The 18,069-nt window shown below is 38.8% G+C and overlaps 1 protein-coding gene across 3 annotated transcripts in view; it reads left to right on the forward strand.

The window, feature by feature from the left end:
• sdk2b (sidekick cell adhesion molecule 2b) overlaps positions 1 to 18,069 on the forward strand; it is a 966,819-nt gene that overhangs the window by 461,202 nt on the left and 487,548 nt on the right. For all 3 annotated transcript variants that reach the window (XM_080208817.1, XM_080208815.1, XM_080208816.1), the window contains exon 2: positions 4,837 to 4,996. In XM_080208817.1, coding sequence (XP_080064943.1) covers positions 4,837 to 4,996 — 160 coding nt within the window. The remainder of the gene's footprint in view (positions 1 to 4,836; positions 4,997 to 18,069) is intronic.

An 18,069-nucleotide genomic window follows, 5' to 3' on the forward strand; every position in this document is an offset into this window, starting at 1 on the left:
AGCAATAAATATTGACCTTGAAGCAATTACCGCATCCCGTAAATGAAAATATCAAAGTAAAATAATGTGTATGCTTCCAGTATGTGACAACTCAATGGCAGTTTAGGAACAGAAGCCAACGCTCTTTTAGCTCAGAGAGGCTAAAGGGATGTGTAGCATTCCTACAAAAGCCCTAGCTGGGTTCAACAAATTTCGCAAACATAGGGAATAAAACCTGGGATACTCTCTAGAAAAACTTGGTGAAACCATGAGGAAAAATACAATTTGCGAAGATTAATAGGTTAATGGAAGTAACTGAGGAACACTGCATGCCTTCAACCCATCAACAATAGCTTACATAATTACAGTGTCACTGTGTTGCTGATTAAATATACATCTACTCATGTTGCTATCTTGTAGCAGCAGAGGAAGCTTAATGGTAAGATAATTTAAACTCAAAGTACAAAGCAGAAATACCATTTGACCTATTCAGCTTATAGAAATCAAGAATCTCCCATCATAACCTCTCATTCACAATCAAAATCCAAATAATTATGGAAAATGAATCATTGGTGCTAAGAAAATGCTAGTGGTTTGTTTTATAAATATAAAAGATGATAAGACACATGTAAAGTTATTTGTGATATAAAGTGACACTTGGCAATCTTTCATTCCATAACCAATTTTAAAACATCTGGTTCGTAGCGGAAAAGGATTTGATTTAATTTGATTTATTGTTGTCACACATAATATACAGTGGAAAGTATTGTTTCTTGTGCACTATACAAAGCGTACCGTGCATAGGGAAGGAAATGAGTCATAGCTAGGATGTAGGGAATGATCAACTTAATTCGAAGTAAGTCTGTTCAAAAGTCTGATGGCAACAGGGAAGAAGACAATTTTGAGTCAGTTGGTATGTGACCTCAGACTTTTGTATCTTTTTCCCGATGGAAGAAGGTGGAAGACAATATGTCCAGGTGCATAGGGTCCATGATTATGCTATCTGCTTTTCCAAGACAGCGGGAAATGTAAATAGCGTCAATGGATGGAAGGCTTCTTGAGTGGTGGACTGGGCTTCATTCATGACACTTTATAGTTTATTGTGGTCTTGGACAGAGCAGGAGCCATACCAAGCTATGATACAATCAGAAAGAATGCTTTCTATGAGGCATCTGTAGAAGTTGGTGAGAATTATAGCAGAGGTTCTGCCAAATTTCCTTAGTCTCTTGAGAAAGTAGAGGCATTGGTGGACTTTTGTAACTATAGTGTAGGCATGGACAAGTTGTTGGTGATCTGCATACCTAAAAACTTGAAGCTGTCGACCATTTCTACTTGCTCAGATCGTGGAATGGCAGATTTCATATTATAACTTGTTTGGAAATTAGTTCTTCAAACGTTCTCTCCTTTATATTCTCATCTATTATTGGGACTGATAACCTCATCTCTTCCCTTTCAGGTACCACTGAAAGGCAAGTGAAGTCCAGAATAGGGCAAAGTAACAATGATTATTCCTGTTCAGCATATGTAATGGGAACAATTTTCCAAACAGTTCCAGCTATTCCTAGATTTCATTGTTTTTTTTGTGTTGTTCTTTCTAACTGTTCTTTCTCTGAATTTACTGTTTAGTTTATTTAGAAATATAAAGAAATGTCAAAGTTAAGGAAAAATCCTAGGCTCCAAAAATTTTTTCTGGAAATAAAGGAAATGTTCTGAGTTGTGAAGAGCTCTTTTGGAGAGAATGATTTCAGTCAAAAAGCAGGAGAGATGCCTCAAGGAAATTGCCTACTTGAGAGGTCTTTTCAGAAAATGTGAGTAGGCTGTTTGATCAGCTTAGTTCACTGAGTAAAAATCACTGGCTTTGAACTTGTGCTGTGGGATCCTAAGGTAAATAGCTCAAATACTGAGTTGAAATTTCTCCTTTAGTTGAGGTATTAATCCCCCTAAAACAAAAAGTAAATTTAGCAATCCTAAATTCCCAACAGGGAATCCATATTCATTGAGAAGTACCGATCAGAGATAAGATTAAAACATTGTACAGTGCAGTCACAAGTCTCTAGATCAATGCTTCCTTTGAATGTGGGCTGGTGCTAGAGGGGTAGAGTTACTGAATGTATTAATAAATGGGTTAATACCTCTGTTAAAATAGCATTCCTAAATCAGTACACTTCTGGATAATTTCAAGACTTTTGCCGTGCATTTTATTTATATTGCCAATTATAAAACTCCCATTGTTGCCTCTTACAATTATAATGACACAGAAGGAGGTCATTTGGCCCATTGTGTCTCCACGAGCTCTCCAAATGAGCATCACAACTTAGTGCCTTCCCCTTGCCTTTTCCCCATAACCCTGCACGTAGTTTCTATTTAAGTTATCATTTAATGCACTCTTGAATGCCTCAGTTGAACCTGCTTCCAGGGAGTGCATTCCAGACCCAAACCGCTTGTTTGAATGTCACATTTGCTTCTTTTGCAAATCACTTTAAATCTTTGTCCTATCATTCTTGATCCTTTTACAAGTGAGAATAGTTTCTCCCTATCTACTTTGTCAAGCCCCCTCATGATTTTGAACATCGCTATCAAACCTCTTCTTAGCTTTCTTCTCTTCAAGGAGAACAGTCTCAATCTGTCCAGTCTATCCTCATAACTGAAGGTTCTTATGCATGGAACCATTCCTGTAAAACTCTTCTGCACTCTTTTCAATGTGTTCACATCCTATGATGGTGTGGAGTCCAGAACTGTACATAATATTCCATTTGAGGTCTAACTAGTGTCTTGTATAAGTTCAGCATAACCTCCTTGCTCTTGTACTCTAGGCCCCTATTAATAAAACCCAGAATGCTAAATGCTTTATTAACTTATTTCTCCACCTGTCCTGCCATCTTCAATTATCTAGCATATTTGATTTATTATTGTCACATGTATTAACATGCAGTGAAAAGTGTTTCTTGCGTACTGTACAAATAGAGCATACCGTTCATAGACAAGGAAACGAGAGAGTGCAGAATATAGTGTTACAGACATAGCTAGGGTGCAGAGAAAGATCAACGTAATGCAAGATAAGTCCATTCAAAAGTCTGACAGCTGTTCTTGAGTTGGTTGGTACTTGACCTCAGACTTTTGTATCTTTTTTCTGACGGAAGACGATAGAAGAGAGAATGTCCGGGGTACGTGTGGTCCTTAATTGTACATCCAAATCCCTCTGCTCCTGCACTCTTTAAGAATTTACCCCTTATTTTGTATTCTCTCTCCATGTTCTTCCTACAAAATGCAAAACCTCACATTTCGCCACATTAGACTTCATCTGGCATCTATCTGCTCATTCCACCAACTTGTCTATTTCCTTTTGAAGTTCTACATTGTCCTCTTCACAGTTTACGATACTTCTAAGTTTTGTGTCGTCCACAATCTTTAAAATTGTGTCCTACTTACCAAGATCTAGATCATTAATATGTATCAGGAAAAGCAAGGGTCCAGTACCGATCTCTGGGGAAACCAATACAAACCTTTCTCCAAGCCCGAAAAATATCCATTGACCATTACTCTGTGTTTTCTATTATTCAGCAATTTTGTATCCAAAATTGCCATAACTTCTCTCACAAGTCTGTTGTGTGGCATTGTATTGAATATTTTCTGAAAGTCCATCAATACCATTACTCCTTCCTGTCACTTCCACAAAAAACTCCAGCAAATTAGTTAAGCATGATTTGCCCTTAAGAAATCCATGCTGGCCCATCCTAATCAAGCCACATTTTTCTATGTGGCTACTAATTCTATTCTGAATAATTGTTTCTTGAGGCTTTTGCAATGCTGATGTTAAATTGACAAGCCTGTAATTGCTGGGGCTATCCTTGCAAGCTTTTTGTGAGTAACAGCTATACAATTATAATTCTCTAGTCTTCTGTCATTTGAGTCTAGAGGAAACTGACAGATTATGGCCAGCACCCCTGCATTTTCCATTCTGACTTCCTTCAATATCCCTGAATGCATCTCATCTTGTCCCAGTGCCTTGTCAGCTTTCATTACCAACTGTCTAATTCAACACTTCCTCCTCATCAATTTTGAACCCTTCAAGGGCCAGGGTTTCCTCATCTGTCACAATGTCCTGGGAAGCATCTACCTTCACGGTAAAGGTGGATTCTAAGGATTCATTTAGTACCTCAGACATGCCCCTTGCCTTCATGTGCGAATTCCTTCTTCAGTTCCCCGGCTTTTACCACCCTTTTACTATTCACCTGCCCTCCTATATAGCACAGTTGCTTATAGTGCCACAAACTAGGCTCTCTCTGCCCTCCTCTGAGAATCAATGGTAATCATGATGTGGATTCCGGCATCTCCTCTTGAGAAACCAGAGCCCTTACCAATTTCCAAAATGCAAAATTGATTTCTGAGCAGGATCCCAGGAGATTCCTGCACCATTTGCCTAATTATGTTGGACTGTTTAGTGGTCACCCATTCTCTCTCTCTGCTCCAGACCCTTAAGCTGCGGTGTGACCACTTCTCTGAACATGTTATCCATGCAACATATTGAAGGGAATTGGTATTAAATAATTAAAAACAAGTCTGTTGAATAGATTCACTATAAAGTGAAAAGTAAACATGAGTCTGAGAGCCTTAATTTTATAATTTAGCATTGAGCTCAACAATTCTCTTTGTGGTATTTGCTGCAGAAGAAAATTACAGAAGAACTCAAGATAAGCTTCACAACTTAGGTATGCCAGAGGCTATTATCAGATCAGGTCCATTGCTTTTGAGGCTTATTAGAATACTGGATATGGCAAGTATGATTGTACTTATTTTTGTAGTTAAAATCAGTATGCCAGATGCATTATTCTGAAACATTTTTCATGTTTATTTCAGATGACGTGCCACCTTATTTCAAAACCGAGCCCATTCGCTCGCAGATCCACTTGGAGGGAAATCGCCTGGTCCTGACATGTATGGCAGAAGGGAGCTGGCCTTTGGAATTCAAATGGTTGTACAACAATACAGAGCTGACTCATTTCTCTCTCGAGTACAGGTCAGAAATCACACTTAAAACTTTAGCTTTGTGGTTCATGCTCAGAATATGTTAAAAACCCTTGGCTTTGTATCTTGAGCTACAGAATATTAAAGCAGGGTTGGATTTGTACAGGACCCTTTTTAGGAGTTAATTGAGGCACTGCGTACAATTTCCAGCCTGCCATTACCGGCATGTTACAAATGGAATGCATTGGGAGCTTTTTAACATTACAGAATGTTATGCTGGTTGAATGAGTTGTGTAACGGTTGTGAAGCAACTCAACCTGTACATTTGCTGTGAACTAAATTAGCATAATGATGTGTATCCTCGCTGAATTTCTAAATGTTTTCTCAACTCGCCTTTAGAAAGAATGGAAAGGCCTATATGGAGCTAAAATGCAAAAGTCATGAATAGCCTCTTCCAGACATAAGATACCTTTGTTACACTGTGGGCTACACCATTAAATAATTAGACATACAGTGATAAGGGGACACATAACTTGATGTGAAATGCTTGGACTGCTTATGTGAATGGCAATCACTGTTGTACTCTGAAGAATGCCCAAGCCAAGATCCAAATATGTAAAAGTTCAAAAATATATCACTTGACATTGTTCTATACTGAGCTGCATCTTTTGCCTTTCTGCCTCTGCTGTGAACTGTCTGTCCTCCCATAGATTATGGTATCATCAGCAGATGTTCTTTTCTTAATTTAGAAATTCAGGTCGCTTTTGCTTAATTCTAAATAACAATGCTCCTGATACATAACTCTGTGGAACACTTTTCACCTAGTAATTCCCATTTATGAAATAAGTTCATTAATCAAAATCAACAAAAGAACCAATGGCATTATAAAGAAAACCTTGTTTTATGCAGCAAGTAATTAGAATCTGGAATGTAGGACCCAGGCATGGTGACACGGTGGTTAGCACTGCAGCCTCACAGCACCAAGGATCCGAAGTCGATTCCAGCCTTGGGTGACAGTGTGGAGTTTGCACGTTCTCCCTGTATCTGTGTGGGTTTCCTCCCACAATCCAAAAATGTGCAGATTAGGTGGATTGGCCACGCTAAATTGTCCCTTAATGCTCGAAGATATGTAGGTTAGGTGGCTCAGCCATTGTAAATGCTTGGAGATACAGGGATAGGGTGGGGCTGTGGGCCTGGGTCTAGGTAAGATGCCCTTTTGGAGAGTCAGTGCAGACTCGATAGGCCAAATAGCCATCTTCTGCAGTCTAAAGATTCTATGATATAATGGAGGCAGGTGCAAGCAGGACTTTCAAAACAGAATTGTCTAAGTACCTGAAGAGAATGCATTGTCAGGACCATGGGGAAAGGGAAGGACAGGGCTGGGTTAGTTGAGTTGCTTAGTTGAGAAAGCCTGCACAGAAAGCATGGGCTGAGTGGTCTCATTCTGTGCTGTAACCATTCTATGATTGTAAATTTTGTGCTGTGAATTTGACTTATTTCAACTTCCCGGTTCTTCAGCTCTTTCAAGAAAATTGTTTGCCGTAGTCTGAGTGTTCTATTATTATCATAAGATGAAAGAAGCTAATTAATGATGTGGGAGGAGTTATTGTGCGCGAGCTAGATAGAAGTAAGTTTTAAGAATAATGTTGTAACAAGTGTTATTGTTATCGATCACTGATGAATCCAAACAAAACTCAATTACAGACACATTTCCAGCACGTCACCACATCCTTGCTGAGCCAGTCTGCAGGCAACAATAAGAATTGCTTGAGTTATTGCCTGAGGTAACTATTCTCAGAAATTTCCAACAGACTGCTCTTGAAATACTCGGTGGTTACTTGTGTTTGTTCTGGAATTCCCATATCCAGGATGGTGTTTCAGTGGCATTTCCCAACGGACAATTATTTCTTCGCAAAGATTCTGAGGGAGCAATGAGTAATCAGTAAAATAAGGATAAATCCAGTTTGTGGTGCTTGTATAAAGTGTTTCTTAATCCCATTTCAGTCAAGCACATCAATTCTTCTGAAATGGTCTACAAATTAAATGCGGGCTTCAGTACATAGGATTATTCCAATTGCAATAGAAATGGTTTCTTCTCCTCACTGTTAGTTAAAAAGTAATTGACTTGGAATCATGTATGGATAACTATCATTGACACTACCACCACCATCCTCAGTCAACTCAGGATAATGAACGTGTGAACAGTCTGTTAGAGGAAGTAGTTCATGTGAGGTCAACTAACACCTTTTAAAAGGGAGCCGGATAAATATTTGTAAAAAATCTACAGAAATATTGGCAGCATGACTTCAGTTTCTTTTAGAAGGGGGGTGGAAACATCTTATATTCCTTAAGGAAGGAATCAACAAGTGTTCTGAGGGAAGTTCATAACATAAAAATTAGGCAAGACTCTGGGTTGGATTTTACGGCCTTGCTTATCCTGAAACCGTAAAATCCCACTTCAGGTCAACCCCATGGTCCATCCCTCGCCCGCTCTGATTCCTGTAGCGGGTAGGATGGTAAAATTCCTGCCTTTGGATAGATCCAGTTTGTGAAAACAAAAAATATGTCAGCACCAATCTTTTTGGCATCTGGTGGCTGAATATGTCCTGTTAAAAACGTGTGGGCAAATCAACTGTGCAAGAATAACAGATGTGGAAAGCAAGAAACTTGTGAAACAAGGCTAATGAAGAATGGGGAGGGACAAAAGTTGGAAAGGTTCTTGCAAAAAAAATGCAGTGGTCTTTCCAGTATCAATGACCAGGAATGTAAAACCAGCAACTTGTGCAACACTTCAAAGCAGGATGATGATGCATTTAATGAAGGAGAAAGTATAACATTAGTAAAATTAAAACACACATCAATTACAATTTAAAAGGCTGTGTGAGAAAGCACAGTGAAAATTCACATTGCAGCCTCTAGAAATTTATTGGGTAGATTTCAGATCTGGACTTATTTTTGCAGCTGATGGACTTTAAGCATAAATTAACTCGAACGTTAGAGTTCTTTCTTTTCTCTTTTGGTCCTTACTGGGGAGAAATCTGCACAACCATGCCGGTTTTGCGTAAAGAATTTTCATAATTAAGCATTAAAATGAAGTCTGCCTCGCTGGGACTCTTATTACTTTCAGTGCACTTTAATGAGCTGCAAAGGAATGAGTGAACCAAAACCGTTTCTGTCTGAAATAAGTGACGGTTTTGAGATGTTATAAGCAGCGATCTTGAAATCAATCTTAACACAAATGGATAATGCTTGTTGCTTTTCACCCAATACAAACAACAGATTGTTTTACAAGTGGATGTTTTAAGTGGTGGGTACTGTAGTGCTACAGAAACCTCCCTTTACAATTGCCCTTTCATTGACCTGAGGATTAATCATATTCACACGTCAAGAACATGAACAGTGGTCTTAAAGGGATAGGCTGGATGAACGCAGTGCGAATTGAGTAGCTAAATGTCACAACCATGCTGAAAACTATTGACTAATTCATAGTATCACCAAAGGAGATCAGCTTTTGTTCTGATGTGTTATGGTCAAAGATTTAAATGACTCATGTCTGTAAATTGCAGTAATTGAAACATTATTCAGATATACTTTTGATGGACATAGCCCTGTTCGTAAAAAATGTCTGTCTGGTACCAAGGCTCACATATTCATATCTTTTGGTTATCATCCTTACACTATAAATCTCGTAAGCAGGAGTATACTGGCTGCAGCTGTAATTTAACAAACTGAAAAGTGAAGTCTGTGCTTCTTGTCACACTTCTGCTTACCCATTCTTTGCAGGTCATTAAGTGTATGCTTGTTATTTTCCCACACTAACATGCTGAGAAAGGGCTCTAATAATTATTCCTTTAAAGCTGTTAAAGCTCATTACTACATTTGCTTACTTCAGAGCTATTAATGTCAAATTATTTCAGTTGCCCCACTTTAGATGTAACATCTGTAGGCTTAAAGTCAATCTTCATACAATTTATAGTGTTTTAAGTAATATATAACTAGCCCCTTTCCATTATAGGTTTAAAGAGCATTGTTAACTGCTGTTATAGGAATTAACAGACAGGCATACAATAGACATTATCTTTTTCTAATCTAGTTTCTACCTTGGGATGTAGATGACTGAGGTGACATCTCATCACATTTATAGAAGCAATCTGGAGCCTGTTGCTGGGAGACTGTAGCCTGGAGTGGGAATAGGGATGAAATAAGGAGTTGAAATGCACCCCTGTTTATACCAAAGGCTTTTTCAAAGCCTTGAGATTGAAGTTTTTTTCTCTGAGGCTTCCTTTCATCAGGTTGCGTTATACTTGTGATAATTTTCAGACCTCTGTAGAAATGTGACATTGGAAATTTAGCTTGTCCGTGATGTTTATATCTCCAGTAATCCAATACATGGGTTAAAGTAGCTGTATTTCTTTTGAAAATGATCTTTCAAAAGACAATTTTAAAAGCAACTAACGTAGAAGAGATTAATAGAGGAGTAGTGCATTCTAAAAAGTATTCATTGATCAAGAAGGAAAAGATTTAAACCTACTTGTAGATCTATTGGCTTATAGTAAACGGAAATCAAAGTCAGGATCTTCCTGTGGGCTCAGGAAAATCCACTTTCACACCTCCTGAAACACGGAACCAACTCGTGTGACATTGTCTGGGATGTTTGTCTTTTCTCACAGCAGGCAGATTCACAGTGCATTTTGTGAACTGTGATGGAGTTGAAGAGAAATGTTGGTGCATGGGCAGGTCAGTTAGAAGTCCAGCCTTGTGTCTCCAACACAGCAGCCCAGCTCCCAACATTAATTATACTATTCTGTATTCTATAAACTGTGTGAGACTTTATATGCCCTTTGATCAGAACCTTCCACACACCTGACGAAAGAACACCGTTTCCGAAAGCTTTTGGGATTACTATAACGTCTCTAACAATCCATTAAACCCTGCACGCCAACACAGTAACATTGATACTGAAAAAAAAACCCAGTGGAAAGGAAATTATAATCCGTTTAGTGCCAATTAGGTTTGTAAACAAATAAGAAACTACATCAAAGGCATATTCTGTTATTATAGCCTCCTAAAAGTTCCAAACGCTTTGGATCAACAGGCCACCTGCTGAGTTGAAATCAGTATTAACTTTTAAAAACCCAACCAAGAATTCAAAGTGGCTACAGCTAGCAAAGTAAAAGCTTCCAGCTCCATTGCCTAAAATGATCTATGTATTTTCATTTCAAATTGGAGTGTATGTCAATAAATAGAGGGGGGGGGGGGCAGGTGCAGAGACCTGTTCTCAATTTTCAATGCCAAATTTGTTTTAATAGCCACAGTTGTCAGTTGATTTAAATCACAGCACAAAATATGACAGCAGAAGCTGACAGGACTTATTTTGAATCTTTTTGATGAATTATGGTTAATGGCAGTGGTTAGCACTACTGCCTCATAGCACCAGGCACCCGGGCTCAGCTCTGGCCTCGAGTGACTGTCTGTGTGGAGTTCACACGTTCTCCCCATATCTGCTCCGGCTTCCTCCCATACTCCAAAGGTGTGCAAATTAGGTAAATTGGCCATGCTAGATTGCCCTTTAGTGTTGGGGGATTAGCAAGGTAAATACGTGGGGTTATGGGGATGGGGCCTGGGTGGGATTATTGTCAGTGCAGATTTGATGGGCTGAATGACTTGTAGGGATTCTATGGTACTTTCTCCAACGGAAAATGCACTATAATGTATGACAAGACATTTTCCGTTAGAGAAAGTACCATGGAATCATATCATATAATGGTGGTCAATATAAAAGTCAAGCTATCTTTGCAAGACAGATCATTATCATGAATCATTATCATTAGGGAGTTGGAATGAAATGTACAATAAAAACTTGGCTTGATAAAACTGATAGGGATTTATCTGTACTGAGGACATGTGAGGTGCAGATTAGCCTAGTAACAGGGTGAAAGAGATACTTTGTTAAATGGAGACTAACAACCTAGGAACCCAGATTATAGCCACGACCAGTTGCAAAGCAGAGCTCTTGTAAAATAATCAAGCAGAAAAGAAAGCAGCAGAAGTCAATCCATATCAGATCCCATTGATTCTACCCGAAGCTAGAAGGAAGGTTCCAAAAGAAAGCCACAGACCCTGTGTGGTAATTATTTGCTAGGTTTGGCTTATAGTGTTAAAATCTATGGGATCTTGTTTTGGGAAAAGTGCATTCTCGGAGTTTAGGAAATTAAATAGATTTAGATGGGTGGGGTGGGGTGGGATATACTGTCTAGTTAACCATTGTTATACTTACTTGAAAATTAACTATTAATGGAGTGGCCCAGTGGCACAGTGATTAGCACTGCTACTTCAAAGCACCAGGGACCCAGTTTCGATTTCAATCTTGGGCGACTGCACGTGTGGAAATTGCACATTCTCCCTGTGTCTGCGTGGGTTTCCTCCAGGTGTTCTGGTTTCCTCTCACAGTCCAAAGATGCACAGATCAGATGAATTGGTCATGCTAAATTGCCCCTTTATGTCTCAAGATGTGTAGTTTAGCAGGATTATTGGAGTTAATATGTGGGCTTTCGGGAATAGGGCGTGGTCCTGAGTAAGATGCTTTGTTGGAGAGTTGGTGCAGACTCGATGGGTCATATCACCGCCTCCTACATGGTAGGGATTCTCTGAAAATGTTGTTCTTTACAGTTGCCTTTCTTGTTGTGTGCTTTAAAGTTTAATAAACATTTTGTTATTTGAATATTTTACCTTTTTCCTCAGTGGCTTGCATTTCATTTCTCACATTTTTTCAAATCATAAAAAAAGTAATTAAGAACCCATATTCCAAATCTTTCTTCTGGGATTTGGACTGCCCTTGTATTGAACATCAATGGGTTTGTAACAAAAATTGAGGGCTCTTTGGCAGAATACTGAAAGTATACTTCCTTGTCTGCATCGGAATTTATAACTTTAAAAGTAACACAAGTGAGGAGAGTATGGAATCAGTGGGGTATTGTGTTTTTTAAAACTCTGGTAACTGCACAATGGTTCTGGCAATTTCCAAGCCTTATTTGGGAGTAAAGGGTATAATCTTGGAGGATTTAAAAAGTGTAACTAAAGCTAAATTGAGGGAATTGGCAGATATATTACAATTAGGGTTATCTGCAGGGATTAGGATGGCTGATATAACTGATATTACAGCCAAGCATTTAAAATTGTAAGGGATACTCAAGAGACCAAGGTCTCAAAAGGCAAGCAATTGATTTGGCAAAAATTCAATTGGAAATAAAGCAATTAGAAATAGAGAAATGAAAATGAAAATACTTGAATTGGAGGCAAAGGAGAGAAAAAGAAAACATGAAATGGAATTGGAAATGGAAAAGTTGACAAGGGAAGAGATAAGGATAGAATCGGAGAATTTCAGCTTAAAATGCTGACAGTTAAAAGAAAGGCAGTAGAGGAAAGTGACGCAGGACTCATTTCTCAGCAAGAACGTAGTGGCAAGAGATTTAGATTTGTACAGGCACTTGCAAAATTTGATGAAAAGGACATGGAGGCATTTTTCAATTCATTTGGAAGAATAGTTAAACAAATGAAAGGGATATAGATGTTGCGTTGACAGAGTAAATTAGTAGGTAGGGATAGAAAAGTGTATGCAGCGTTGTCTGAAGAGTATGATACAGTGAAGAAAGCAAGATTAAGTGCTTATGAGTTAGTATCAGAATCTTGTAGACAGAAGTTTTGAAAAAAACAGTCTGAACAGACTTGTATTGAATTCAAAAGGGTTAAACAGAGTAACTGTGATAAGTGGATAAGAGCATTAAAGATAGAAGAACCACTGAAAGACTTAGAGAAGTAATTCTTTTGGAAAAATTCAAAGATTCATTTCCTTCATTGATAGCTACTTGTGTGGAGGAACAAAGAGTTACAACTGCCAGGTATGCTGTGGAGCTTGCTGATGACTATTAGTTAGTTCATAGGTCAAAGCCATTTTCAGACTTTTTTTGATGTGAAAGGGATCAGAAATGGGAAGGTAAGAGAAAGGGAAGTTGGGTAAGAGAAGGAATAGTTGAAGGTTCCAAAGAGATTTCACCTCAGAATAAAAAAAGTGCTGAGGGCACAAGGGATATGAGGAAGGTTAGATGCTTTCATTTTAATAAGCTGGGCCATATAAAGTCAATGTGCTAAGGATTGGTAGGCAAACAATTGGAGCTGTAAAACATAAGAAAGTAAATATTAAGTTAGAGACTGTGGAACAAGAAAAATCAGTAGGAGTTACCCACAGAATGGAATAAACAATTGGACTGGATGAAGGCGTGAACAATTGTGCACAGCTTGTTCGAGGGCAGAGTGAACTGCAGGTAACTGATGTGTTTAAAGATTTTGTGTGTGAAAGAAAAGTCTTTCCATACTTATAGGATGGACTGGGTGACGATATAAACACCTTAAGAGAGAGCAAGTCAATCACTAATATTATGGATGGAGATTTTTCCTGTCCGGGGGGATCTTGAAGGAAGAAATTCTAGTCAGTGCTATTCCTGGGGAAAGTAAATTTGAGGAGCAGTTTAAAGACAGGAAAGGTGCGTTATAGGAGTCAGAGAAACATTGCCTATTGCAGGGGTTCAATTTATTGTTGGTAATGATACAGCTGATAGTAATGCCTGTGATAGATCAACAACTTGTAGAAGGGCAAGCTGCTGAAGAATTGCAATCTGAACATTCTAGAATGTTTCCTCACGGGTAACGAGATCACAGGCAAATGAAGTGAAACAGAAGTCTTGAACACAGAATAAGGGCAATGAGATACAATTAGCTGTCACTGGGGGTGATGCTCCCATTCCGCTGCACTGCATTCTTAGCGCAGTGGGCCGGGAGATTCTAGCAGCGACTAATTTGCGCGATTCTTGCTGGGTATCCGGGCCTCAGCACGTCTTCCAGCGCTGGATCTGTGGTGCCGGTAATCAGCGTGGGGCTGCCTAATATGTGCTGCAGGTAATTTTAATATAATTTAAATCCTATTTGTGGGCAAGACACTGAAATCCCTGGTCCCACTAGCCTTTCCCCCCATTCCCCAACTGGAGTTGTTCGCTCCAGTGGGGTTTACTATAGCTCCCCACTTGCAGAGAGCCAGCGGCACGACCACACGGGAGTGAAGGGAAGCAATCGAGGCCCCCCCAGAGGGTCAAGCACCGTGAAGGGAGGGTGTCCCCTGGGTGTTGCTGCCTTAGCGGTGCCCAGCCTGGGCCCCCGGCACTGCCCAAGGACTGAAGTCCAATGTCCAGTGGGCATTTTGGCAATGCCCATTGGGCATGGGGCAGTGCCAAGGGGGCAAGGCTTAATTGGGGGGGGGGGTGTAGAATCATAGAATCCTACAGTGCAGAAGGAGGCTATTTGGCCCATCGTGTCTGTTCCAACCACAATCCCATCAAGGCCCTATTCCCGTAACCTATACCTCTACCCTGCTAATCCCCCGATACTAGGGTCAATTTACCATGGCTAATCAACCTGACCTGCACATCTTTGAAGTGTGGGAGGAAACCAGAGCACCCGGAGGAAACCGGGGAGACCTGGCAGACACGGGGAGAACATGCAAACTCCACACGGACATCACCCAAGGCGGGAACTGAACATGGGTCCCTGACACTGTGAAGCAGCAGTGCTAACCACTGTGCCACCCATGTAGTTATGTTTTGTCAAACATGTCACGCATGTCAAGTAACAGGGAAACTACAAGCTGCAATAAACTGACACCTTTAATCCATGTTCCATCTTATGAAGGACCTTTCACAAGAGTTTTAATAGGTTGTACAGGGTGATTTCCTAAAATAAGAAATGGAAATTAATATCTACTAATGATTATAGATGTCTCCACCAGATTTCTTAAAGCCATACCATTAAAAAGAACTGCAAAGCAGAAAGCTGTAAAAGGATAAATCAAATTCTTTACTAAACATAACTTGCCAAAAGAATCACAATCAGATCAAAGGTTGAATGTTATGAGAGGATTATTTAAGGAGGTCCAGAATAGCTTGGAGATATAACAATATAACTCATCGACATATCATCCAGAGTCACCCATGTGATTGGGACAAAGGAATTCCATTTTTATTATTTGCGATTAGGGATGCACCAAATGTTTCCACAAAATTTAGACTTTTTGAATTGGTTTATGGACATGAAATGAAAAGACCACTAAAATTAATTAGGAAAAGTTAACTAAGAAATCAGAAACTACCATCTTAAGACTATGGGGCACGATATTACCAATCGTTCATGCCATGCTTCCTCTGCAGCGAGGTTGGAGAATTTGGCACCCAGCCAAATCTCTGTTCATTGCAGCAAGATGGGAAAATCCTGCCAGTGTAAACAGCTGTAACATTCCGACCTATGTGTCAAATTTCAGAGAGCCACCGAACAACGCATATGAGTTGATGAAACATTTAAAATTATCACAGCAAGTCATGAAAACTGAGGCTGATTTAAAAAAAAACAGTTTTACAGCAGGCGAGAAGGTGTTCATTTTATTATTAGTGTTGGGTGAACCATTAAAAGCTATATTTAGCGAACTGTACAAAGTTGAGAAAAAACTTAGCAAAGTAGCTTATCTATAGCCACTCCAAAGAGACACAATTTCACATTAAAATGCTTAATAAATATTTTAATAAAGATGATGAGGACAAACAAGTTGCATTAATAACAATGAAGCAGGGACAAAAGGAGTTAAATTCTGAGAGTGACTTCCCTTAAACTCAGTTGGGTAATGAGGAATTATTTAAAAATCTAGACAACTTGCTAAGTTATCTTCCAGATTAAAAACCAGCATGAATTGAAAATGTCACTGGAGTGTTATATCTGTATTTCTGGAGATAAGTTAGGTAGCTATACATGATATAGACATTGCAAACCAACTCCAATTAAACAACATCCACATTGGTTAAATCCAGCAAATCTATCACAAGTAAGAAATTTAGTACATGCTCCAAATGATATCACTGAATTAAGTTCTAGTGAATGGAGTTCACTTATTGTAATGGCGCCGAAGCCGGATGGATCATAGAGACTTTGTGTCGACTACAGGAAAGTGAATTTCACCACCAAGGGGGATTTGTTTCTGATTCCAGGTTTGGAGGATTGTATTGAAAAAGTGTGGAATTACATCTATGGTTTGTTGAAGAAGAACTATGAGTGTCATAAGGGAGCAGCAGTTCTGTCATGTGATGCATCATCCTATGGCAATAAATTGCTTCTGCAAAGACACCAATTTGGTGTTTTAATGGCATTCCACAACTTGGGAAGGCAAGTTGTGAAAATCTTCTGTGCCAGTTTTAAAACCACATAACTACTTACAGTGTGCACGATAAATATAACACTGTTATTTATGGCATAATGCATGTGAGACATACTTCCTAATAAATTAGAAACCGATCATTTTGTTTATTGTTTTAAGTAGATTTTGTTGACATTCAATGATAAAATACATTCTGTTAAATGTAAAATTGATACATAACTATGTGTTATGTTTAAAAATGGAAAGAAATAAAGGAATCCCATAAGTCTAGGATGTCTCAAAGAGCTTATGTGGTTAATTACTGCTATTCAATAATAAGGTACAAGATGATTTCATTCAATACTGTTTGAATGGCATTATTAGTCAGCTGCAAGGCATTGTGTGGATGGTAAAACTATGCACTTGAATGAAAATTGCCAATTTATTTTCCTTCTAAGAATAGACTTCAATGGAATGAATGAATGAAGAGACATTTGAACTTTTGAAAAACTATTCAGTTGAAGTATATGTATGAGTTCTTTTTTTTTGCTTAACAAGGATGATAATTTTATTGCCTACAGTTACTCCTTTTCTGATTTATCCAATGAAATAATTCTACGAACACAAAATTGAATTTGTTGCAACATCAATGTTGCTGTGAAGCTGTTTGTACCAAACATTCACACATCTTAGACGTAAATCCTCTATTTCATGACAAATATAATCAACTCTGACAGTGAAAGGATCTCATTTAAAACCATGTGTTCAAAATCTTACCAATCATCGGCAGGTACCGAGAATAGTCCATGCTAACTTTGTGGATGCTTAAATGGCCTTCCCACATTATACCTTAGTCTTTAAGGATTAATTACTCCAAGAATGAATGTGATATGAACGCAACACAAGATTCCAGCTGGGCAAACCACAAAGATTGATTTCTATGTATGGGTGATGTAGCTGCTTTCTGTCAGTAAATTGGACTTTCACAGGATACTGGTGACATCTAGAGGTAGGGCACATTTGAAAAAAACAGTTTGTTTAAATAACTAATTGTCTTTATACTGAAAGGAAGTTTTTTTGACTGTTTCTTGCTTGAATGATTATGTAGTTTTTGAGCTTTGGTACTTGTTGAATTAATTAAATTATTTAGAATCAGCAAGTTAACCATTAAGATAATCATTCGAGTTTTCCCATTGTGACTTCATTATATTTAATTAAGAGCTGTCTGGTCAGATTATGCCCATTAGGTGTTAGTTAAATCTGAAGGCCCTATATCACTGTGGAAACCATGCAGTACTCAAAAGAGTTAGAAGCAATGCAGTAGGTATCAACCTTCATGAGCAGGACAGCGTTCCCAGTTGTGAGTCAAACTGTGCACCATTTAGAGGGAGTGATGCTGCCATACATCATTGTGAAATAACACAACCTGCAATTCATAGGTTGGTTTGTAAAGTTTGCAATTCCAGAAATTATTTGCTTCAAACAGGTTACTCTCAAAATCTTGCATGAATTTTGAGATGTATTGAACTTGGAGCTTGAAGCGATATGAGTGCACAAGCGTTCGCAGGAAACAGCGTGCCTTATGTTTCGAGTGGAATTACTGTCCTGTCCCTACAGACTTGCCAGCAAACATCAGCATCAGTGAGGGAACAAATCCTAAAATGAGTGGGAGCTCCCTGGCTAGGAATTGTTTAGGGTGGAGGACGTTTGAATGAAGAATAAACTGGCCACCATCTTCTGAAGGACATTCAGGAATGGGAAATAAATGTTGTCCAAACCAGCAATCCTCACACTTCAAGAATGGATAATTTAAAAATAAATGAACACCATGATGCATGGTTGGTAAGTTTGCAGATGACACCAAGATTGGTGGCATTGTGGACAGTGAAGAAGGTTAT

The sequence above is a fragment of the Carcharhinus amblyrhynchos genome, chromosome 21 (genome assembly GCF_965287045.1).
Source record: "Carcharhinus amblyrhynchos chromosome 21, sCarAmb.v2.hapA, whole genome shotgun sequence".
Classification (NCBI taxonomy): Eukaryota; Metazoa; Chordata; class Chondrichthyes; order Carcharhiniformes; family Carcharhinidae; genus Carcharhinus; species Carcharhinus amblyrhynchos.